The sequence below is a fragment of the Melospiza melodia genome, chromosome 8, assembly GCF_035770615.1.
Source record: "Melospiza melodia melodia isolate bMelMel2 chromosome 8, bMelMel2.pri, whole genome shotgun sequence".
In the NCBI taxonomy this organism is placed as follows: Eukaryota; Metazoa; Chordata; class Aves; order Passeriformes; family Passerellidae; genus Melospiza; species Melospiza melodia.
The window spans coordinates 18131811-18157076 of NC_086201.1; the positions used below are offsets into that span (position 1 = coordinate 18131811).

The 25266-nt window shown below is 34.7% G+C and overlaps 1 protein-coding gene across 1 annotated transcript in view; it reads right to left on the minus strand.

Moving 5' to 3' along the window:
• The window catches only part of LOC134421294 (sodium channel protein type 2 subunit alpha-like), a 67477-nt gene that overhangs the window by 15312 nt on the left and 26899 nt on the right, over nucleotides 1-25266 (minus strand). The window contains exons 13-22 of the mRNA XM_063162022.1: nucleotides 23805-24104; nucleotides 19954-20301; nucleotides 18551-18683; nucleotides 17617-17855; nucleotides 16315-16488; nucleotides 14723-15079; nucleotides 13320-13805; nucleotides 4334-4454; nucleotides 3586-3740; nucleotides 2507-2680 (exon numbers count right to left, since the gene is read on the minus strand). Coding sequence (XP_063018092.1) covers nucleotides 2507-2680; nucleotides 3586-3740; nucleotides 4334-4454; nucleotides 13320-13805; nucleotides 14723-15079; nucleotides 16315-16488; nucleotides 17617-17855; nucleotides 18551-18683; nucleotides 19954-20301; nucleotides 23805-24104 — 2487 coding nt within the window. The remainder of the gene's footprint in view (nucleotides 1-2506; nucleotides 2681-3585; nucleotides 3741-4333; nucleotides 4455-13319; nucleotides 13806-14722; nucleotides 15080-16314; nucleotides 16489-17616; nucleotides 17856-18550; nucleotides 18684-19953; nucleotides 20302-23804; nucleotides 24105-25266) is intronic.

The window sequence follows — 25266 nt, forward strand, 5'->3', positions numbered from 1 at the left end:
CTATGAAATTGAACTCACATTAATGGCTCCTTCATTTTATAATTGCCTCCCCAAATCTGCACTGTGCCTTACCTATCTTTCACAAACAGGACCCCTTCCACACTGTTAGGTAGCAGCAGCTCCTGAAAGCCTTCAGTGGCACTGTGTGTATTGGCAGTTCTTAGATCCTGACTGTAAAATTCTTCAGTCTTGTTTGTGCTCCCTATTTCAGATTATTGGCAGCTTTCCTAACATGGTGATAGTGCTCTTATACTATAAATATTAAGTTTTTTCTCAAAGAAATACTTTATCTATTGGAAACAATGTGTTTTCCTCTAGACAGTTCATAGATGCAAAGTTTTGCTTGGAATTCTATTGTATATACAGCTGTTCTGTACTTCTCTGGTGATCTCAGTCTTGTTAACTTGGTCTTCTCTCAGCTGTTCCACCTGTTTTGTTGCCAGTACGTGAGAAAGTAAATGTATCTGTAAACTGATAAATAGATTCATGCATGCAGATGCAGTAATTTTAAGAAACTAAAATGAACTCAAAATTGTAGAAAGATATATCTCCTAAAATTGAAGGATTGTATGTGCTCATTTGTGTTTTTCTTCTAATATAGACTCTCTGTTGCAAAAAAAAAAAAAAATGTTTAGAAGCGTAGCAGTGACAGTCCTGCTCAAGATCTTCGGTCAAGCTGTACAGTAGGATGTCATGATAGAGTCTTAAACTGGGGCAGGCAGATGTACCAAGAGTCATCTGTCACAGCTGTAAAGTGGCAGAGCTGAAAATTACCATTTCTTAGTGTAATTTTCAAAATCTAATTTCGTCACAATCAGTGAAAGCAACTGTGCCTACTTGTCACAGTGAGATATTAAAGGTCAAAGCCCTAAAGGACTATCTGTGTTTACTCTTGAATAATTTTAGAGAATGGAATTAAACAATCTGATTAACTTTAGTCACTTCCATTGAAGAAGGAGACATTGGTGTTCTCACTGGCAGAATGCTGCTGAATCACACCTCTTTAAACTGCCACTTAAAGCAGTGCAGAGGCTGCTTTTCTATAGGAAGATAACATTAGTTCACGTTTCTTTCAAGTGCTGGTGGTGCCGAAGAAATTGCTGAGTTAGCCTTAAACACAGTAAGGCATTTTTTACCTCTTACTAGAACATTGAAAATAATTCTTGAACAGTAGAAAGTTCCAATTTATTTATTCATGTTTTTGTTTAAAAAATTATGAACTATGGAAAAAAGTTAGCAACACAAGCTGCTTTCCTTATAGTGATGTGTTTTTAAATTTGAAAGCCTGCTCAGATAAGAGCATCTCTGAGGTTAAACTAGGAAATCACAGAGTAGGGTTTAGGATAATCTGGTTAGCCTTAAGGTGCAAAAAGAATAATTAAAACATGAGTTGTTAATTATCTAGAAAAAACCCGACATTGTTTAACACAATCCTGTAAGAGTGCATCTCTCTACTTCATTAACATCCTCTTAGGAAAACCATTCACACTGCTTTATTCTAGTGTAGATTTTCAGGACAGAGCTAGAGATTAACTGTGTAACAAAACTAACTCAGTCTGGAAAGAAAAAAGAGATAATATATTTTGAATTATGGGCCACTCTAGCTAGTGGTTTTTTCCTGTGGGAGTTACAAATATGATAAATTTCTCTATACATATGAAATAAGTATTGAAGCGACCAGAATTTATGCAAACATCTCAAGAAATATGGTAGCATGGGCAGAAATTACTGTAAGTGCACAATTGCCCTCAGATGCCATCTCTCAGTTCCATGCTGAAGGCATGTATAGGCAATGAACTGGGTCAGATAATGTGCGAGGCAAGAGACCAAAATATTCTGAGAGCAAAACCGGCTTTGATCCCTTCTGACAACATAAGCAAGGCCTTTGCACAGAAGTGTATCACAGCTGGGAAGGCAGCCAAGGAGCCTTGTATCCTCCTCTATCACAAACCCTGCCAAGTCATAGCTGATTTAGCTATTGCACATTGTCAGTCCATTAAAACCAATTATTTTTTAGATCAAACAGCCACTGACTTTCTGGTTTTACTAGAAATGATTACAGGATAGTTTTCAGTTAAAGAGTTCTGAGAACTTAGATAAAATCTCGACCAAATGAATCGTTTCATTTGAAAAACTGAAGTGTTCAAAGAAACTTGAAGAATGAACTATCTTATTTTCTAAGGAATAAGGTAGCATGGTCAGAGTTCATTAATGATGGCATGCTTAAAAATTAGGTTTTTTCCTCATAAAATCTCAAGTTTGATACATTGTTTGTATGAACATATTTACTATGAAGAATGGACAAACTGATAGGCAGCCATCCTTTTCCTTTTAGCATATGAATGGACTTTAAATAACACCTCCAAATTACTGCAGGCCATTACTAATGCAGTGTAACTATAAAATGGGAACTCTTTTTTGTACATTTATAATATTAATCTACTAATGAATCTTACAATGCAGAAACTTTACTGTAGGGAATTTTAAAATATTAATTTGTACTTACATCAACAATCAGGAAGTCCAGCCAGCACCAGGCATTAGTAAAATATATTTGAAAACCATATGCTACCCATTTTAAAAGCATTTCCAAAATGAAAATATACGTAAAAACTTTGTCAGCGTATTCCAGCATGGTCTTGATAGTTTTGCGCTGTTCAATATATATGTCTTCAAAAGCCTATAAAAATATATTGAGGTATCACACCTGTTTCACAGAATATGCATGATAAAATTAAGGAATAAACAATAAAAATTAATTAGAGAAGAGGTAATATTTCCCCTTGTTTTTCTTCATTCTCTTATTTTATATGTTTTCCATCTTGAACCATAGTACTAATTGGAACAATAGGAGACCTGTCTGGAGTTAAAAAAAAATTTTAAAAAATCTGTTTTACTAATGAATGAAGAAAGAAACTCACAGCAGTTTTTTTTATCCTCTGCGGTATTTAAGAAACTTTCATATAGACAGAAAAACCCCCTTTTCTTATATATCTATTACAAATAATTATATTGCTTTCTAGAAAGCAGTTAGATAAAACTTATGTCTAAACAATAAAATTAAAAAGTAATGTATTTGCTAGAATATACAACTATGCACATTGATATTGTAGGAAATGTTCAGCTTGAGTGAAGCTGGAAAGTTTCATGCAAATCTGTCTGGATAGTGGTTGTTATGTTTAATTTGCTGCTGCAGTCTTCCATATCTCTTGCCTTCAAAATAGGAATAGAATGAAGTAATTATTCCATTTTTTACTACGGTCTTTCACAATCAAAATTCAAAAAGTAGATCAGATTAGGAGGAATTCAAGACTTAAACCAATATATTTAGCTATATATTCACAGTTAACAATACCACTTTGTACTCAAATGTCTTGACAAACATGCTGAAAATTGGCAGGCAACTTAAACTTTGAGGGGCTATGCTGTCTTCAGGTTTGGGTCAAGTTTCTTTCCAGTCTGGAAGGATGAAATGTAGAGAATTTTATACAGCTACAAGCAAAGCAAGTCTTTCTGAAGCAAATTTGATTTTTGCTCCTAAGTGATCTCAAAATACTTCAGCATCTGCAATTTTGTTTTACTTACTAGTGCTCCACTGCTGAGGAGAATCATGAATACAATGAAAGTCTCAAACCAGTTGTGCTCAACTATGCTGTAGCAGGTTTTTCTAAGATTCCACCAAGTTTTTCCTTTGCCATCTTCTATACTTACTTGACAACATGGAAATTTCTGTACACAACCTGCATTAGATTAAGAAATGTTAGTATCCAAATGCCAATTACTTCAAAGTCAATATTTACTGTAGTATATATTATTAGCAGCTTTTACTAGTTTTATATGGTTTTTAAAAAGTAAATGAAATGATGAATAGGCGATCACATCACACAGGATGATGAATATCTGAATTAAGAAAACTAATCTGGAGAGAAACTAGACTATGGTATACTTAATTATGAAAGAAGTCAAAAAAAAAAAATCAATATTTTTGACTGTTAGCATGTAACTGTTCTATTTGATGATGGAGTCACACAAAAATTTATTTCTTCCAAATTTCAAGGGCCCTTTCAAATAGCTGAAAAGCATTTCACCAGTAGAAAAGTTAAGGAAGTTTCTTAGTTACAAGCTGTATGCAGTGGCCAGATATATGAAGTTACTTAAAGCCTAGGGAAACTGTTTTTTTCATCAGATTTCTACCATTCTGGGCTAAAAATATTTTCTTTTGATTTTTGAGGACATGAAAGTACAGCATATTTGAAACCCTCAAGAAGCTAAATGTGCTTAGTAACAATGTCATTTTAGTAATACATCTCTAAGTCAACAGTTATTCTACAACCTTCAGTAAAACAGGCTTCTGGTTCAAGAGCTTCTTCACTTTCAATTTCTGCTTGCTCGCCCTCTCCAGGAGGAGCAATATCAACAGTGCTGCCTTCTGATGAGCTTGATGCATTTAGTTTCTGTAAGTAAAGTTCCACAGAACAATTTTTTTCTCATTAGATACATATTCTGTTAAAAAATGGTACTGAATCAAATCATGCCAGTCTAACTTTTAAAGAACGACAAATTTATAAATATGCATTATTAAAAGTAAAACCACAGTAATGACATGTAAATTTTATAATTCTGTTTCCCAGACATAGTGTTTGTAAATTGTTTTCAGTTGACTGTACTGTTGTAATAATTTCATCCAAAATACTTTCTCCTTGACTGTGAAATAAGGCTTGTAATCAGAAAGCAACATTAAAGAAATCGTGGCAGTGAAATTCATCTGATCTATCACATGTAGTAGTTGTACACAGGAATTTCACGAGGGATGTAAAATGCACCTCTCACTTAAATACTTTAAATGCTGCAGGTACTGATGTAACAAAAGGGCATTCCAGCGCTGGGCAGATTTGTGCTTTTAGCTAAGCAGAACTGATCATGTCCTTTGACCTTTGGAGGAAGGTCATATTTAGAAAGTATGAAGACCTTTCTACACAATTTTGTTGAGAGAGTGCTTAATATCAACAACCTGTCACATTTAGTTTTCAAGATAGTGATATTTTTAGAATAGGAAAATCCCATACTGTTTAGATTTTGTAACAAATAATAAACAGTATCTTGTTTCTTGAAAGAGGCACTTCCATGTATTCTCTTCTTCTTTGGAGACACTGCTGAAAATTAAAACTAGTTATTTAACTCTTCAGCTGAAACCCACTCTCTTCAGGAAAATGTACGGGCAGCTAGGGCCTTTTCTGCCAGAAATGAAGTGGCACATATACCTTAATACAGCTTTGGAAGGAATTATTTCCACATATTTAACTTTTACATGATGTGAATGAAGTTTTATAAAAAATCATGTTGAATGATGGATAATTTCAGGGATAATTTTCAAGAAGCTGCCTTTTGACAACACAATATGTAGTCAATATCAGGTCTCTCAGACTTCAGGTCCCATGGTTGTTGCTGTATTGTGACCAAAAATACTGTGTTTAACTTCTCATATTGCACTTCCTCTATAATTTCTGAAATTTATATAGGTAAAATAGTTCCAGCCATGTTGCCTCTAAATGGAATAATTTTATTACTGGTCACATAAATCTGTGAGTCTGAGTTAAAATACTGTGTATCTCACTGTGAGAATATTTTAAATTTCACTTTCTCTATTACATTAACAACAAAAATACCTGGTAATGTACACTGCATTAAACATTATTAGCACACCAACTTATTATCCACACATAAGGCTGTCTCTCTTTAAAAATTAATACTGTTGAATTAACTCTCTTCTTGTATATCATGGAAATACCAAGGAATATGAAACCTTCCAGTGGAATGATAGGCAGTTTCTTCATTAAATAAAACTGAAATATTGTAAAAATAATTTTATGTCGCAACCAACTTAGGAAAAGTAAAATTAATTCATGGCCTGCTCCATCATAATTAAATAAATTATTGACTTAATAGTAGCATGATAAAGGTTCATAGATAGTAGGCATCCATTATAAATCTGAGAGCAAATTAAAAGGCAGTCAAATTTTTAACTGCATCTTCCCACGTAAACTCTGCTGCAGATAGTTCTGTCAGCATAGCTGCTAATACCAAGTCACAGAAGTGCCACTTATAACCAGTACAAACAAAAACTACTATAATTCCATTCAGTAATTTTCACATAAAGTACTCTCTTCATTATTTTTCATGTAATCTCAAAAAACTGCATTATTAAGAGAAAAACATCATTACTTAATAAAACTCCTCTTCTTTGCTTCAAGACCCTAAATTAGGAAAGAACCAATACATTTTTAAATAAGGTGACATTAATGATATTCTTTCTAGCAATAAAGCTAATAAAACTAATAGGAAGCTCAAGATACATGATGGATTAGCACAATCTTCTTATCAGCTCATAAATGTGATTATCAGCCTCTAGAACACACCATGCCCTGGAAATATTTATTTGCATCTTCAATGATATCACATTTTCCTTTATAAGGAAACATTTGAAAGCAATTGCTTATGATGCAGCATTCTCAAGGCCTGAATCAGCAAAACAACATGCTTGACTAGAGCAGAAGCCTTAGCAGTACTTTGGAAATCACACACGAAAATAAAAGAAACAATCCAACTACCTCAGTGGGATAATATTTTTCTGAAAACAGTATTATAAATATTATTGTGTAGGATATAAAAGGAAAAAATGCTTCATCACCCACCCAGATACCTGGTTAATGTATGTACAATCAGCCTCCATAATGTTCTTTCAGAGCAGTGCATCTCTTATCAACAGCTTCGATCATTAAAACAAGCTTTGACCAACAGCGTGTTAATGTGCCCATTTACAAGAAAATGCATTCACTTAAGACCCAGTCTTGCTCTCATTTGATTCTATTCTAAATTTCAATAAGAGCAAGAGCAGGCTACTGAAGTTTTAAGCTTTACAAACGGCTTCATGATTCAAGTGACAATAAAATAAAAGGATTCAGCCATTACAAATTGCCTTTAGTAATTCAGCCATGTGGTTTTATCTTTTCAGTCTTGAAAGCTGCACTGTAATTGAGTGAAAAAATATAAATTAATGGAGATTCCAAGGTGATTCTAAACTGGCTTTACATCTCAGATCTTATGACCTTTGACTTTTATAAAATGTTAGAATAAAATTTTAAAATCTCCTTAGAGTTTTATTTGGTGTTTGAAGCATATCTTGGTTCAAAATTTGTTCATTAAAATCTGAGAATTTTCAGAATACCCACCAATATTAATGTTTTTAGCATCTCTGGGCAATTTAGACCACAATAGGTAGATCAAGCCACACTATAATCAAATAAATAAAATTAACCACTTGGTGATCCTTTTGAAGCCAGTGAAACTCTGTCTGAAGGAAAACAGCTTTCAATCCTACTACAGGACTGAAATCTCAATCTACTCCAAATTTTGATGCCTCGTTTTACTAGAATCATTTAACCTCCTTAGTTTCACATAACTTTGGCTCCTGTGTTATAATTGCTATTCTTGTCACTATTCTTGAAGGCTCTGCCAATTACTCATCAATGGCATGTTTGCCTATAATGAAAAAAATCCTTAGGATAAATAGATAGAAGTGCAATTTTATAAAAATGGTGCTGACTACTCCCTAGACTTGCTAATTTACACAAATGAGTCCCCCAACTCATTTATGGAACGCTATCGTGAAACACATTCCAAGCACCTCTATTTATAAAGGGGTTTAAGAAAAGAGAAGTTGTTAAATGTTTAGCTTTCGATAGTTCTTTTGGGAGAGTTTTTTGCTAGGTGTAATTTTAGCAATTATGAAATAGTTTGCTTTGCTACCAGTTTATAAAACTCAAGATATGCACTGTCCAAATGAATATAGCATGTAGTTCGTAGCATCTTGAAGATCTGCATTACAGTGCATTGTAGATTTAAAATTATAACTGTAATTTTTAGACCAGTAGCTACTGCAATAATTCAAATGTTATTCATTAAGGAGTTGAACTCATGGCAGAAATTATTTCAAAATATTTAACACATTTCATAGAATATTTACATTTATAAGGGCTGAATCAAAAAGGGTTGTTTTTATTTTTTAAAAACTATGCATGCTCCCTTTTTCTTTGGCTTCTTTAGCATAAGACATTCCAGTACTTTTATGATCCATACTTCAAAACCTGAAGAGCATGCAGTTATTGCTAAATACTGTATTTAAATATTCAGAAAAACCATTAGCGGAGTTAAAAAATGTATGTTGGGTTTGCCAATCCCACCTGACCATGCTGTGACTTGAGTCCCATGACTCAGCAGAGAGCAGCTGTGCATGTTTCTACTCTTGCAATGAATAGGGAAGGTACATAGCTGAATAGCATGCAGGCCAGTCAAAATCCATTAAAAAGTGATTATATATATATACATATATATATGTATAACTTGCTTAGGTAACCTGTGTGAAAGTGGTGACACGTTGCTCTACCTGGTTAAAAAGCACCAGAGCTGCATTCTTGATTGCTCCAGCTTGGTTTTACCCCTGTGAGAAGTAAGAATGGTAGGTAGTGAAGTTCAATACACAGGATCACTAGTTTTTCTCTTTTTGGAATCTCTAATTCAAACATGGCTTTAACACAATTAAAACATAACTATTAATATTTTATTATTAGCTGGAAAAAGGGAAATACATACCACCTGAAATGTTCAACAAACTTTTCTACAGAACTTGTTAGTTTATTTTAGAGAAATTAGATATATAGAAGCTAGAACTACTAATCTGCACACAAAAATTCTGATTCATAAATAAAAGTGGAATGAATAAAATTAACTAAGACATGGTTAGCAGATCTGGAAACTATTCCTGTATTTATATAGTCCTCAATGCTTATTAATAAAAATGTTAAGGGTTTTATTTATTTCATGTCCTAGTCTTTGTTTAACTGACTATGTGATTACCTCTTTTATTTGAAAAATATGTACATACAGGAAGCAAAATACTTTGAAGATGTATGCCTTCCCATTCCTCCTTCACTCTCTAATAATAGTAGAGCACCTTGGTCTTGATGTAAATAAATATCTTTAATTTCTCTTCAACTCAAATGTGATGAATTATCACATTGTGTAAAGTTTATAGTTCAGATTTAGTATGCTATACACTTCTAAATCTATAATCTTTATCTCATTGTTTCAAATGAGGATTGTATCAGTGCCTGGACAATGGAACGTCAGTGTATCCAGAGATATGGTTTAAATCATTAACCACAGCTAGTCTATAACTTAAATATTTTGTCACTTCTGAAGATACTCTCCCACAACTAGTCAGTTTTAGAAAAAAATTTATTATTGCTGGGCATTTTAAACATGATTAAAAAAAAATCTAACTAATTGATGAAGTCCTGCTGAGTCTGTTTTGGCTAAGAAATTTATTGAAGCCCTATGAAGATGCTTATCTTTTGGGAATGCAATAACTCTGTTCTTGTCTTTTTCACTTCATCTAGACACAAAGGCCCTGATGAAGCCAATCAGAAAACTGAATTTATTAACAGTTTTCAAAATTCAGTAGACTCGATGATGAAGGATATATTTAATTTTATCAAAATCATCTGTTGTGTTCATCAAAAGTCTATTGACTAGTCTTATTTCTCCAATCTGAATTTGTATTTACTGTTCATACCCTGTAGATAGAAAGGTTTTTGGAATGGTGAATGACTGAGGCCTGTAGGTATATGTATTTCCTTAGTTGTAAAAAAAGTTTTCCATAACTGAGAAGTATATTTGAAATTATTTTTCGATGTTGAAATATAAAACTATATTTAAAAAGCTGTCAATCAGCTCTAACAAACAGTTGTTAAGTTGTATACAAGATACAATAGTTAGGAGTCTTATGTTTGGCAAGATTAGCATATTTACTCATTTCACAATAAAACCAGCATCCACATGCTAATGTTAAAACCAATCAAATTATCCCCTTCAGATATTTCTAATTTATTTATTTTCAAAGGTAATGATCTTGAGTATCTTTTCTTCAGAGCAGAAATCTGTTTCTTTTCTGATGATTATCTCATTGGGTATTGCACTTCTCTTTTCTGATAATTAAAAAAATCTTCCTTCAATGTATCAATGAAATGTTCACTTCTTGCAGGTATTTTCAGCCAATTATTCCTCTAAAGCAGTGAGTAACTTTATAATATAATATAAGTTATCGTTCATCCAAAAAGAGGTGTCCTCAAATTTCTAGTTCTATGTATTAGAAATTGCAGTCAGGTTCCAGAATAGGTTCTGGCAGATTTTGGAAGTGATTAACTTGCAAATTAATTAGAAAGGGTTTCCATGAAGGCATGAATGGGGGGTGGGGGAGGGAAGAAAAAGAAAAGAGCTAGCCTTCGAAACAACGATCGATGACTGGAGTTATTTTCTACTATAGTGTGTATGATTAAAAAAAGAGGAAATATTACAATTTATTCCTCACTCACCCACAATTACAATGTCTATAGTAATTACTTGCTCCTGGTATATTCCTCAGGAAAAGACAGGCTATGCCCCCCATCTAGCACAACAGACTTCAAATAATCATTCTGCTCCTAACATCAGTGACAGTCAGTAAGACACTGGAGGAAAAAAAAATTCATTTTACAGTTTCTGTGCAGATCTAGCTTTCCACAGCTCTGTGGTTAAATAAAATGTTATTATAGGGGATACATCCTCAGGGTATTTTAAGTGCTAAGTACTGCCACAGTTAAGGCAGGGAAAGTTCTGCCCCATCTCTTACCCCTCCTTTTGTAGACCAGGCCTTCTAGCAGGAATGTTTTCCCAGTGGGACCCCTTGAGAGGCAAAACAAAGCAAGTGATGGTATACTGTTCTAGAGAGGTAACTTAAACACTGCACCAATGTACTCGTTACCTTCCTCAAAAGACAATCAGAAGGCAGCAAAAGATTCAGCAATACTCTTGACTTGGTAGGAGAAGATTGGGAAACTTCACAAATTCCTGTCACACGCCAGAACTTCCAAATCCAGTGGATTTTTATGCACTCAATAAAATAACCCCACTTTATTCTTTCCATAGAAATCATCCACAAGGAATGGAATAAGGAATCCAGAGGAGAAAGTGAAATTAATACAGAATTCACAATTTTCAGGATACTGTCTGATTACTGTTGACAATATGCACATTTGCACTGTATGAATACATGTAAGGCAGTTGAACAACAGAGAGCTGTGTGTGAGCAGAACTTGATGGAAGCATTATTGTTTCAGTTTCCCAATGGTATTGACTACTACAGTCTATGAAAATACTGAAACAGCATACAAGTCCTAAACCTATCTTAACTCTATTGAAAATTTCTCCACAATTTCTTAATATAAATACCATCCATCATTTACTGCTGGATTTCCTACAGCTACCTGAAATTTTCACTGTCAAATTGCTTATTAATTAGTTTCTCTTCCTGAAGACATATAGATACCATCCATTAAAAAAGAGCAAAATCCCTTTTGATTTATTACTGTCCAGAAACTTCAGGATGGCCTTAGATGATAAAGATATGATGCCTGAACCAGGCAAAGGTGGGGTTGAGCAGAGCAATTGACTTGTGAAAGTCACCTTGAAATTGGCATTCAGAAGTGGTCAGCAACTGACAATGGGCTTTTACTCCATTTTCTTGGAGTGCACACACATCACATATTCACCCGGAAAGCAGAGGAGTTTCTGCCTTTGCATTGCACTTAATTTTTTCCTCAGCTGTTCTGATAGAATATATGGCAGTACATTGTGAACTGAGCCATTCAATCTCCTTTACAGGAGAAATAAACCAATAATACCTGTGGCACAACCAGTGACCTAACTTCTCTGAGGCAAAGTGGCAAAGACTAGCCAGGCGTGGATGGGAACTTCCCAAGTTCCTTCAGTGCAGAGGCTAACATGTCACGTAACTACAAATTCAGTATCTGCACAGCCCCCCACAATGTTCTAATGCATACTACAAACCTTTTAAAAAGTAACATATTCAGGAAATTTTTAGGCTTGTAACTTGTCAGAGTTAATAGGAAGGTGCTCATTACTGTATTTATCAAAGTTAGCCACAAGGACAGAAGAAAATGTATAGTGTAATGTCATTTTAAAAAACATCAGAATATATGAAAGGACATAGAAAACTTTGCAAAACGTTCATTGGAAATGAAAACCGAATTTTATTAGACCAGCTTATATGAAAAATACTTAACTCTCAGACCCAGAATCACTCTTAATATTTTGGGGGTTTTTTAATAATAGTTGATCTCTTAATTTACACTGCTTTACACTTCCTGTCTCTCTTATATTCTAAATTTACTATGGATAAGCACTACTGCTGTACTATCTTATACATCTGCACTGAAACTGTTTGTCTCGTAACTGAGCAACTCAGATGATAGAATATTTTACTCTTCATCTTACAATTGTTCCACAGAGCAACATTTTTTGCAGGTGCAAATAAACACACACTCTTGATGTTCTTTAGCAAAACCCTCATACCATGATTAACTGGCTCATGGCTGTGTATCAGTGTAATGTGGTGAAGTTTGATATTGCTGAGGAATACATCATTATGGCAAATATGCTAGATATACAGCTATGATAAAGTCAGGAATGCAGGGCTTCTTTGTAGGAGAGCTTTCTTCATGGTAAACAAACCCTTTTGGACTAATGAGTAATTACATAACATCACAGCTACTAATGTAATTGAAAACAAATTTATCCATGGTTCCTGATCCCTTAAACCTCAATGTTCCTAAATTTCTATTGGCACTGAAAATAATTAGATTCTGCTAATGCATTTATTAGCTTGTCATTGATCACTACCCCAATATACAAAGTTTTCCTCGAATACCCTTAACACCTGTTCACTGTGGTATTTGAGCCACTTAGATTTTGAAACACATGGCATTGGTTTTTTAGACCAACTTCTGCCACTTTGCACAATAATAACAGCATAACAACTTCAAGTAAGCTGTTTCTGCATGCATCTGTATTACAAGGTCATTCTGCCTTCTACTCTTATTCCATACATTCTTATCACATGTAGGTACTACAGAAAATACTTCATCAAGTGTTTACTAGTACTAAAGCCTCATAAAACTGTGAAAGAAATATTAATATTTAAAATAAAATATATTCCAAATTTTAATAAACAAAATACTAAAAATGTAAACTCTAAGGATCCTCTATTATACCATTATATATTTTTTCTTCAATAATACATAAAATTCTAAAACATAAAATATATTACATGGGATAATTTACAGTTTAAAAAACTCCTAATATGTAACTAAAACATATAAATGCATGATTACAATTTAATAATTTTAAGATATGAAAAATCCTACCTGTTTGCTTTCTTCCATATCAGATTCGCTGCTAAATTCTTCTGTATTTAAATTTTCAAAATCTGATTCTCCAAGTGCAATGGGCACTGTCACAGTGAGGCCTGGGTTGTTTATGAATGACATGTAATCATTTTCATCAATTACATATTTTTCCACACTGCTGCCTGTGCCTACACCACTGGTGGTTCCATTCCCGTCCTTGAGATAATTCAGGTCTTTGCTTATTTCAACGGCAGTATGATTGGAAATGCAGCTGTCTTTCTTGTTGTTTAGCTCTTCAAGTGCTTTGATTTCCTCTAAAGATTTCTGCTTTCTAACAAAGGCTTTTCGGATGAACTCCCGTATCTTTTTTTTAACATAATCTATGCCTTTCTGAATCCTTGCCACAGCAATCTGGAGATTGTTCATTTCATTATCATCGTCTGTAGCAGCAAGGTTGTCTGAACTAAAAGAGCTCAGCAGCAAGGCCAGAAATAGGTTCAATACCTAAAAGATGAGAGAATACAGCTATGTAGTAAATACAATCATATCAGAAGTGTTAAATTTGGCAGTGCTAGGTTAACAGTTGTACTTGTGCTAGGTTAACAGTTGTACTTGATGATCTCAAAGGCCTTTTCCAATGTAAATGATTCTACGATTCTAAAAAAATCAGTAGAGCAGGTTGCAGATCATAAATAACTTTTTGGGGCTCTGCACATTTTCTGCTGGTAAAATGTCAAGATTGCAAGGTCAGGTAAATGACTAAGATACAAAAATTTTGAATTCTATTTTATAAAAAATTTAAATCATGTTAAAAATATCACTAAAGGAAGAGAATTTAGACAGGAAATTTTGACTGCAAATTTTAGCAGGAGAAGAAACTTAAAAATAAAGTAGAAGTGTAAATGGTGCATCCCTTTTATAACACTTATTTATAGGAAGTACTCATCAATTCAATATTTTCCAATTGAAATTTTACATTTTAAGTTGTCAGCTTGAATTTATACTTTTCTATAAAGGTTTCTTGTACAATCTTGAGTTAGAAGCTTTTTTACTTCTTTTTAAGCTGGATGACAAATCACTCTGGGGTTTGTTTTTTTTTTTAATACATAAACAATCCAAAAGGTTCAGTACCAAAAATTAAACAGCACCTCTAAATTAGCTGCAGTGCTTCCATGGCAGGATGTTGGAGTGGACATTTGAGTTTCCTTCTAAATGCTTGTACCCATAGTAGGGGTACTTCAGTGTACAGAAACGTATGAAAAAGAGGAAAAGGGAATCTTCAAATGTTTTTACCCAAAATTCAGCACATTCAGATTAATTTTTAATTCCAAACAGAAGGATGACAAACATTTTCATTGCCTAGCTGTAAGTCCTGCACATCTGCATCGGAGTTAATGTTAAAAAAATTGTTCATCACGTACCACTAGGTTTCCAATCACCATGACTAGCATGAAAACAATAAGGCACATGGTTTGGCCTGCAACCTCCATGCAGTCCCACATGGTTTCTATCCATTCCCCACACAGCACTCGGAATACAATCAGGAAAGAGTGGAAAAAGTCGTGCATGTGCCAGCGAGGGAGCACACAGTCACTGGAGATCTTGCAGACGCATTCCTTGTAGCTCTTCCCAAAGAGCTGCATCCCAACCACAGCGAAAATGAACACAATGATGGCCAGCACCAGGGTCAGGTTCCCCAGAGCCCCCACTGAGTTGCCAATAATCTTTATCAGCATATTTAGAGTTGGCCAAGATTTTGCCAATTTGAAAACTCGAAGCTGCAAAACAAAAACACAGATGAGCCTTCAGTGTTAGTTACAAAATAGAAGCTAGGTCCGAGTTGTTTAGCAGAGCATACCAATTTCTGTAGATTAATTTGTTCTTCAGTAGTACCACATTATTATTTTAATATAAAACAGGGAACATGGAGTATTTGTCAAAAATGCATTGTTTATAATTTAATTTCAGTGATGCACATAATAAAAAAAGCAGTAATTTGTGTTTGTATGACATTTTATTTTACTATTTTTAAACGCCCAGTTACAGCTCATTCTTGAACAATTCTTAAAGACATTTTAGAAATTTCTACACTTTCTATCACTGTCACTACACCTTTCCTGGCTTAGTTTCATATTCCCTCAGCACTACATTAGGCCTTCCATGCTTAGATAGAGGCCATTTTTTAAAGCAAAAGCTTAAGATGATGCAGACATTGCAATGCCCATTCAAATCATAATTATTACCTTAAAAGTAATATTCATTACCCAAACTATTAGGTTATGTGAAGCTGGGTACCATTGCAAGTAGTGCTAAATAGGTCAGTTCTTCCTACTCTGTGTATTAGGAGATAAGGTTTTGAAGTAATGTGGTAACTATTGGTAATAAAGGCTTTTAAATCATTAATCTTGTACCTCCAGTAAACACAGTTTTTGCATGATACTAGTTGCTATAAAAAAATACATTTCTAGTAGAAACTCAATAATATTTTGATTTAAATGTTATCTTAAAGTCAGATTGTTATGATTCTGTTATATGTAATGGAGAGACTAAAGTTTATTGTTGGTGCCCATTAAAATAAATGTGAAGAGAGGATCTGCTTAAGTTCTTTACAAGTACCACAAAGTAATGTTCACAATATAAAGATTAAAAATTTCATTATTATTTTTGCTGGTGATAATATGTATGTTTTCACAGATATTCATCTTTTATTATTCTTAATGAAGTCAGTGTAAAGATTCACAAAGTTCTTAGAAGGTAGCTATTAGTGTTATGTTGGCAAAGGATACCAGTTGGATAGATGATTGATAGGATAATTTGATACTAAAAGGTATCAAACACCTTAAATTTTTACTTACCAAACATGGCTTGCAAATTAGGCACATATGAAAAATAATGTGATTCATTAAAGTATTTATTTTATATTTACAAAAAATGCTAATTATTGCAGGCACCAGCATTTTTATTTTTTTAGTGAGATAATTGCATGCAAATAATTAAATATCAAGGAATTTACCAATCTGAATGACCGAAGAACAGATAATCCTTCAACATTTGCAAGACCAAGCTCCATTAAACTAAGGCTAACGATAATACCATCAAAAATATTCCAGCCTTCTTGGAAATAATAATAAGGGTCCATGGCAATAATCTTTAGTACCATTTCTGCTGTAAATATCCCAGTGAATACCTAAAACAAAATGTAATGAATTGTTATGAGAAATTCATATACCTGAGGAATTTTGTTAATCTAGTGAGTTCTCTTACCTGTTACTATAAAAAACAACTGATTGCTATCTCCAAATGGCATCTAAGTATTTCTAAACACTGAAAACAAGTAACTAAATCAGGATTTATAGTGGGACAGAGATTTAATAAACATATAAAAAGCTATTGACCAGTCAGCAGTTCAGCTCCCTGGTATGTGCTGGACTATCCACTCAGTAGATGATGTGATGTGACCTGGTGTTTTAAGTCCTGTTTGATGAGGATGGTTCCAGTAAGAAGACTTGACAGCAAGTATTTTCCTAGCTTACAGTCTAAAAAGATGATAGTCTCTAATGTCAGACTGTCTAAGCACAGACTCTCTAAAGTCTGTCTTGACAGATAGACAGGGGAAGACAGGGGAATTTGTAGATTCTTGTCCCATGCTTTGTGTAAGAGTATAGAGGTTTCACGTATAGTTACTGTGCTGTATGATGGCTATTTCCTTTTAGGAAAATGAACTTCAGGGTGATAATGTTATTTGAAATATCTCTAAGTGCCAAATGTGAAATTATCAATGCATCTTAGTGTTTTTAAGTCCAGAATTTAACTCAACATTTTCTTGCAGTGCGTAGTGATCAGTGGTTTGTGCAGCACAACAAAAAGTTTGAGAGCATATATTTTTTGTAAAAGTATTTTCACTGCAGTGTAATTGAAAAAAAATCCAAGAGAAATTATTAATTGGAATATTTTATCAATTTTGTACAGAAAAAAAATGATGTTATATCAGTACCATGGTAAAAATAGCATAATCTACCTTAACATTTGAAAGAAAAAACCAAAGGTAGATACCAAGAAATCTGGCATTCCTGTGAAGACTGCCCTTCCACACATATTCAGTTATTCCATTATACTAGTTAAAAACATATATATTCATGAAAGATAAAGGCTCCAGTAAAAAAATCCTTTTACCTGTGAAAATCATAAGTACCATTTCTAAACTGATTATAAAAAAATAGTCCTGAATAAATTTAAACAAATACAATACATTTATAAGTTTCTTCTTTTAGAAAAGGGTACTTTTACATTAAGTAGTGCTAGACAAACTACTTACCAGGTTCCCCACAGAAAGGACACTGCTAAACTGTTCTGTCATTGGGTAATGTTCCATGGCCATGAACAAGGTGTTTAAAACAATGCAAATAGTTATAGCAAGATCAACGAATGGATCCATCACAACTAAATTGACGACATGCTTTACTTTTAACCATGGACTCCAACAATCCCAGATCAAGAATGTATTTGCAAATCTGTACCAGCATGGTGGGCATTTCTGTCTGGATTCTTCAAGCTCTGAAAAAAAAAAATAGAAAAAATGAATATTACAAATGTATCTTCTGGAAGCTCTTGTTTAAAATATGGGAGAAGATTATATCAATCAAATAAACTGCTCTCACTAACATGAGATTTCCCATGTTTATCTACCTTAAAATAAGCCATTTAATTTATTTAAGATCCTCTACCACCAGTGGATGGTGAAGTCTATTCACTAAAGAGTAAATCATCTGATATAAATGTCTTAAGGGAGAAATGTGTTTTTCTTTCCCAGGAGAGAAAGACAAACACATTTGTGATTGTGTGTAGTAGGGAGAATCTAGACATTTAGTTTAGGTTACTTAACTTGCTAACAGCAGATATCTTAATTTCAGATATTAAAAGTCAACATTAATTCTTTATGAACCTTATACCAATCCTTTATGAAGCTTATACCAATATATACTATATTTTCTCTTTGAGGCTCTGGTAATCCCCTAGATACTATTATTTTATCTCTATTAGTCCACAAAGGTAATATTTTGGAAGGCGTCATGAAACGTGATTAACCATTCAGATTGTGTAAATGACCTTAGAAATGCTCAAAAGCCCTTTGTATTTAATGTTCAGAGATTTCACATGCCAGTTTCACATTTACAAAGAAAATTATGTAAATAATTTCTCTGTACATGTAGTTAACAGAACTTCGCTGTCAGATAAAATGCACTAAGTACCTTCCATTGTATTTGTAAGTATGCTGGCTATGCTCATTGCTCTTTGTCTTGCAGCAGACTCTTCCAGCATTTCCATGGAAATTTGATATGAACTCAGTCTTCTTTTCCTTATTTCTGTTTCTGTAGTGGTGCCCTGTAAATGAAATACTGAGGAATTAGACCATCCTTTTCAACAGCCAATTAACAGTATTTACTGCATAAATATTGTAGCAATGTCGCAGACATTTTTTCACAGAAATACTTTCTTTCAGATTTGTCTATCTTCTGAGAAGCAGAAGCCCCAGAAGAGAATGTAAACAATGATTATCAACTGCTGTAGAATGCAATAAGATACACCTGTGATTAGTTCGTGTTCCATGTGTACAGTTGAGAGCCAATCACAAAGCAAGCTCTCCGGAACACAGAAACAAAAAATTCTCTTGTTTTTAAATTCTTTCTATTCTTAGCTTAGCTTAACAAGCCTCTACAACTTCTCTCCATATTATCTTTAGTATAGTAATAATGTATTATATATCATATATCAATAAATTCAGCCTTCTGATCAAGAAACAAAATTCTTATCCTTCTCTCTCACCCCAGCGACCTCCTCAAGTTGCTGTAATATAGTGATAATCAAATCAGATTTGTGCAATGTACCATGTTTTTCACTGAATATTTCTGTTCTTGTCAGTATTTCTTCTTCATTGAGGGACTCAGTGGGAATTTTCTGCAGTGGTACAAATAATCAACTGCAGGACCCAATACCAACACTGTGTGAGACCAAAGGTGGTTCACCTTCAGTCATTCAAATGACTGGCTGAACAAAATTTTTGCTTGGTACCTCCTTGATAGTGATAATAGTAATAGTAATAATAAGATTTTTTAAAAATTACTATAGATGAAAATGGCTTGCTTATTTGAATATTTGAAAGAACATCTTAATTTACAGAAGTCCGAAACTGAGACTAAAATGTTATATAATTTCAAAGGTACATAGGAATTGTACATATTTTTCTCATGAAAGGTATGAGAAAAAAGTCCTTGAGAAGAATTCAGAAAGGAGTATTTCTAATAACTATCATGACAGTAGAAGCCACCTTTTATTTCATTTTATAGGAGTTTTCCTATACATATTTCCAAGCTATAGCCTTATTTATATATTGAATATCTACTTTGTTGAAGTGCAACTATGTACAAATTGTCAAATTCAATTAATCTTTCTTTTCTATATGTAGATCTCTTGCTGAAAGAAAGAATATCAGACTTTATGAAGGCTTGAGGAATTTTTTTCCTTTATGTTGTCTCATTTAGAAACTATTGCAAATTATTTCTTTGCGAAATTATAAGGAAGGCAGAGATGAGGAATAAGAGAAAATTCTGTGCCTGACCCAAACTGTAATAAATACTGGCTTACTTACAATTACCTCTGGTATAAGCTGACCAGTAGGTGAAGTCAGAGTTGAAGGTCCTCCAACCAAGGAAACCACTCCATTGCAATCCACAGTGCTGTGCATCTTCCCATTCACTGGAAGGGCTGGTATCATTCTAGACGACACACTGGCCTGACTAATGTTACTGTTGCGCCTCTCTCCATGTCGATTTGGAACAAAGAGAGAATCTCTTCTGCTCTCATTGTCCTCAAGAGTGCTGTGTTCATCATCAGCAAAGTCATTTTCAGATCCTATATCCTTTGCATGACCTCTGAAACTGAAAATGCTGGTTTTGCTGTTGCGTCTTGGTGAGAACAGAGAACCACGAATGCTTAACAAAGACTGTAAAAGATTTAAAACAAACCAAACAAAACAGCATCAGAACTAAACTTTTAAGTTCTTGGCTTTTCAAAGAATATTTACAGTGCTGGAGGAAGGATAGTCACTTTTTTCTTCCATGGTATAAGTGTGTCCACTAGGGGAATGTGTTCACCAGGGGACCTGAAGCAGAGGGGAAAAATTCTTTTAAGGTAATGTAGCACGACTGAGGAAAAGTTGTGCAGAAGATGTAAGCAAGGTTGAACAGTTCTGAGTGAAGAAGGTGCATTGAACTGGCATGGACTGTGCTGGAGACAGTTTTCAGTATCACTATCAAAATTTTGAAGGTACTTGTCTTTTATTCCTTCAATTACAGTACAGAGCTAAAAGTCTTTTACTTCTCTTCTTTATCGCCTGGATTCCTAGGGATAACAACTAATAATGCTCACCCATCACTTTATTCTGTTTTATTTGGTAGATGCAAAAGTGATCTTAAGTTTGCCATTGAAATCCCTCTAAACTGATGTAAGGAACTTAACTGACCTCTTCCCAATAGGCTCAAGAGTGAGGGAACAGTATCTAGAAGACAGAGGGGGCAGCTTGGGGAAGCTGTGGAGATACAGCAGCAGCACTCTTAGGCATAGCTCTCCGGGGGCCATAGCAGGTTGTATACACCTGCCAGAAGGTATCACTTTGCTATCAGGCCACTCAAAGAGAGTATTCACCAGGGACACGGTTACCTGAAGACATTCCGTTACAAGTGAGAAAAAGAAATCAGTGGTTGTTGGTAATTCATCTTTTAATTACAGTAGAAGCCAGTTAATGAAGTGTTCTTCTCCCTTGCTACATATTTTATTAACAGCATTCATGAATAAATAAAACGAGTACTAATTGTGGAGAAAAGTAAACTGGCATTCAGCCTTCTTCACTTCTGCATTTTTGCAAATCTTCACATCATGGTTCATCAAAAACCTGGTTTGAGACTATTGTCACTTTTTCACTATTTCTGCAGGTGGAAAGTCCTCATATATAATAGCAACGCGTTTGATCCCAGGATAATTAAAGTGAAAGTGAAAACTATCCTATATTATATAAACCCATGTTAGTATTTCAAAAATCAAAAACTGCATATATACATCTATCAACCCATATGTATCTCTGTATATGCACGAGATGTATAAATTCATATATTATGTGTGTGCTGCACTGGTAGAACTGCCTGTTATAAAGTCTGGCAGGTGTTTACCATTAAGAGATGTGGTTTTTGCTGCTCTTACAGCTACACCAAATTTTAATAGTTTGGGCTGAAATTTTCTATGCTTGCTGTCAGCCTCAGGCTGAGTTACTTGAAAAATACCAGCCAAATTATTTTGCTAACCCATTTATGCAAACTTGGCTGGAGAAAAAGTGCTGTTTTGTTTATACTGAAAGAAAATTTTATTAAGAAAAACCCCTAGCTTCTATGGAACATGACATTGAATTCTGATAAAGCAGTAAACTAAATCCTACACCCTTTTTTCATTTCCTTGTAAATATATCTGGGCAACATACAGTCCTTCAAAAATGACATGCTCACCAGGGTTTCATCTGACTACCAGTGATAGCCTTGTTCTTTTAGAGAATGTTCCCATGGCTGCTATGTTTTATTTGCAGGCCAGTCTTTCCAATATGTGTTGCCACATTTTGAGTACAGCTAATTGGATCAGCCCCCTCAGGGATTTGGGAGAAGTAATGTCTGTTCTGCAAGTCCCTGCTGCATTGAGACAAAAGATATAAGCCAAAATGGCTGCAATTCTAACACATGTAGAGGTAGAAATATACGTGTCTAAATGCTATCAGAAAGTAAGGACTGAAAGGAAGGTTTGATTTTTCTGGAAAACTGCATCATTCATCTGCATATGGAATATGGTATCAAAGGACAAAACCTCTTACAGGGCTCAGCTGAGCAGATTATCTCCCCTTACCATTTTGCCTCGCTGTTTCATACTCTGGACTCTATCTCACCAAGGAGATTCTCCATGGTTAACAAAACAAATGAGCTCTTCTTTTAGCAATTCTAGTGTTTGCAATTCTTTTGCTCTTGGGGCACCTAAGTTTTAGTTGTATGCTGTCATCTTTTGCCCGAAAGCTTTGTTACAACTGAAAAAAACCCAACAAATCTTTCAAGAGCATCTTTAATGAAGAAGTTATTTCTAACCTGTGTGGTATGCATAGGTAAAAGTCATCTATTGGTTCAAATCACACATTATCATTTTGAAGAGATGCATTTTGAGTGATTTTTTCTAAAAATGCCATAACTGTTTGTAGCCTTGAAATAAGCCAAGATAGCACAGAATCATTTTGGCTGGAAAAGATCTCCAAGATCATCAAGCCCAACCTTCTGACTGATCATCACCTTGTCAACTAAACCATGGCACTGAACACTATGTCTAGTCATTTCTTGAGCACTTCAAAGGACACTGACTCCACCACCTCCCTACTCCCTGGGTAGTCCATTCTGATTTTTTACAATCCTTTCCATGGAGGAATTCCTCAAATTCCCCTGGCCATCTTGAGGCTATTTCCTCTTATCTTGTCACTGGCTGCCTGGGAGAAGAGGCTGACCTCCACCCAGCCACAATCTTTCAGGGAGCTGTACAGTGATAAAGCACCCCCCAAGACTCTTTCGGATTAAACACCCTCAGCTTCCTCAGCTTCTCCTCATAATTCACTCTCTAGATCTTCACCTTTCCTTCTCTTGACCTGCTCCAGCACCTCCATGACTGTCTTATACTGAGGGACCCAGGACTGGATGCAGGATTCAGGGTGCAGCCTCACCAGTGCCAAATACAGAGGGCATACCTTTGGGCGACATAAGTGACCCTTTGATTTATGGAAGTAGAGATAGAACTTTGTATTAAATGATTTCCAGAGGTCCTTCATAAACAACTTATTTTCCTATGATGAAAATTATTCTCCTGGATGCAAGGAGAATGATGAAATAATGATTTCTAATGAAAAAGATCAGTATGACTAAATTGCTACAGATACAGGCCCAGAAGATCCCTGTGTAGTTTGTCCTTATTGTGTCCTTATAGTGCTAGTTTTCTCATTATTTCACATTAAAGAAGTTAATTAAGGAAAATAATAGAAATTAACAGTAATGTGGGATTTCGTGTGCAGAGTATTTTGATCTTGCAGTCTGCTAAAAAGCTGACATATTTGTATAGTTTTGAAATGGATCCAAAACAGAAAATGTATGGTTCATTAATACATATATATGAATACTAATCTTTCTTTCTCCAGTCTACTAGACACATCCTCAGAAATACATTTTCAGAAATGTGTTAACTAAGTTTATAAGTATTCTTGATATGTTGTTTTTATCCCTAATAGAATGAGTCAAACCATCTCAAACTTACACTGTGAATGGTACTACCACTTCCTTCCCTTACCATTTTCATAACTTCCAATATGTAAACTTGCTGTAATATCAGTGAAAATTAAAGTACAGTACACACATGTGATTTAGTAAAATAGTGATGTACCTGGTGAGGAGAAGTGAGCCTTTTTTCATATGTCAGTTGACTTCCTTCTGTGGAGAAGCGGAAACTTTTCCTTCTGATACTGTCTTCTGACTCAGACTTGGGGAACTTATCGATATCTCCTTTGTCCTCTGCTTCAGACATTTCTTTCTGTCTTCTTTTCTTCCTTCTGTTTCTTCTTTCTTTAGCACTCTTTGAGCTCAACTTTGATGCTTCTGAAGAGCTTTCCAGGAGTTCTCCTAATCCCCCTACACCACTGAAATCTCTTGATGCAACCGATGCCGCTGCTACTGCTGCTGTTGTCTGTCAGGTTACAAAGCAAGGCATTCTTAGTAGGCCAAAAAAGAATAATTTTATAGTCTTTTATCAACTGTTTTTTATTATCACTCTGATAATAATGCTCTTCATACACTCTTGAGTGTGTAAATATACCCAAACTAATTGTACTGAAGATAAACTATTGAGTTGTACAGCTCCTCACTGTTTTGCAGCAAGAGTTATTTAAGCACCAACTTCAGCAGAACAATAACTACACTATTTGTTAAAGAATTGCTGCACAAGACATTTGCCTGAAATAAAGGAGTCATAAAACTGTTAACATAGTGCTTTTTCACGTATTTCGGACCTGTTATTCCATTTTCACTTTAGAAAAGCCCCACATCATAGTCTAATTCAGCGGATCCCTTCTGAGCTCTTACAGACAAGACTAATGCCTAACATTCATCCAGTGAGTTAATATATCAAATCCAGCTAGCACCCTGAAAGCAGTTGAATCCAGCCTTTCCTCACTATCCTCACAGCAAGAATACTCTCTTTACTTTCCTTCTGCCTTTTCTGGTACCAGGCACAACCCCTAGACACATCTTCAAGTCCTTCCTCCCTCTTCACATTTCCCCTCCATATGTCTCACTGTATCTGCACTCTAAGTCTTTCTTACAGATATGCAAAGATACATTTATTTCCTGTTGGTGCTACAGCCTGAGAGAATAAAATATGTTTAGATTTCTTCTCTGTGGAAAGGAGTGAGATGACTTACTGGAGCAGAGTCATCCCAAAATTCAGGACCAGTATCTTTAACTACAGTGGTCAGCCTACTTGTTTTGCTTCATTAGAGAAAGGTTCTTTTAGTCATGAAAATAAAAGAGAATTGAGAGTATGTCCAGTGCTGTTCCTCAAAAGAACTGTGGGAGATTGCGATGAAATTCTGGAGTGGAAATATCTTTAGGGAGATGATAGGCTGCTCATAGCTTACAAAAAAGGGTGGTATGATAAATGGCAAGAGACTAGAGTTATACAACAAAGATGACTAGTAATTATCCAGCTAAACATATTATATTCAATGCCAAGTATTTCAGGAATGATGACATACCTCTTTAGATCAGGAAAGGATAGTTCGAAAGCTCATAGTATGAATTAATATCTTTGCCACAATATACAACCCATGCTATACAAGTTGACTTGATAC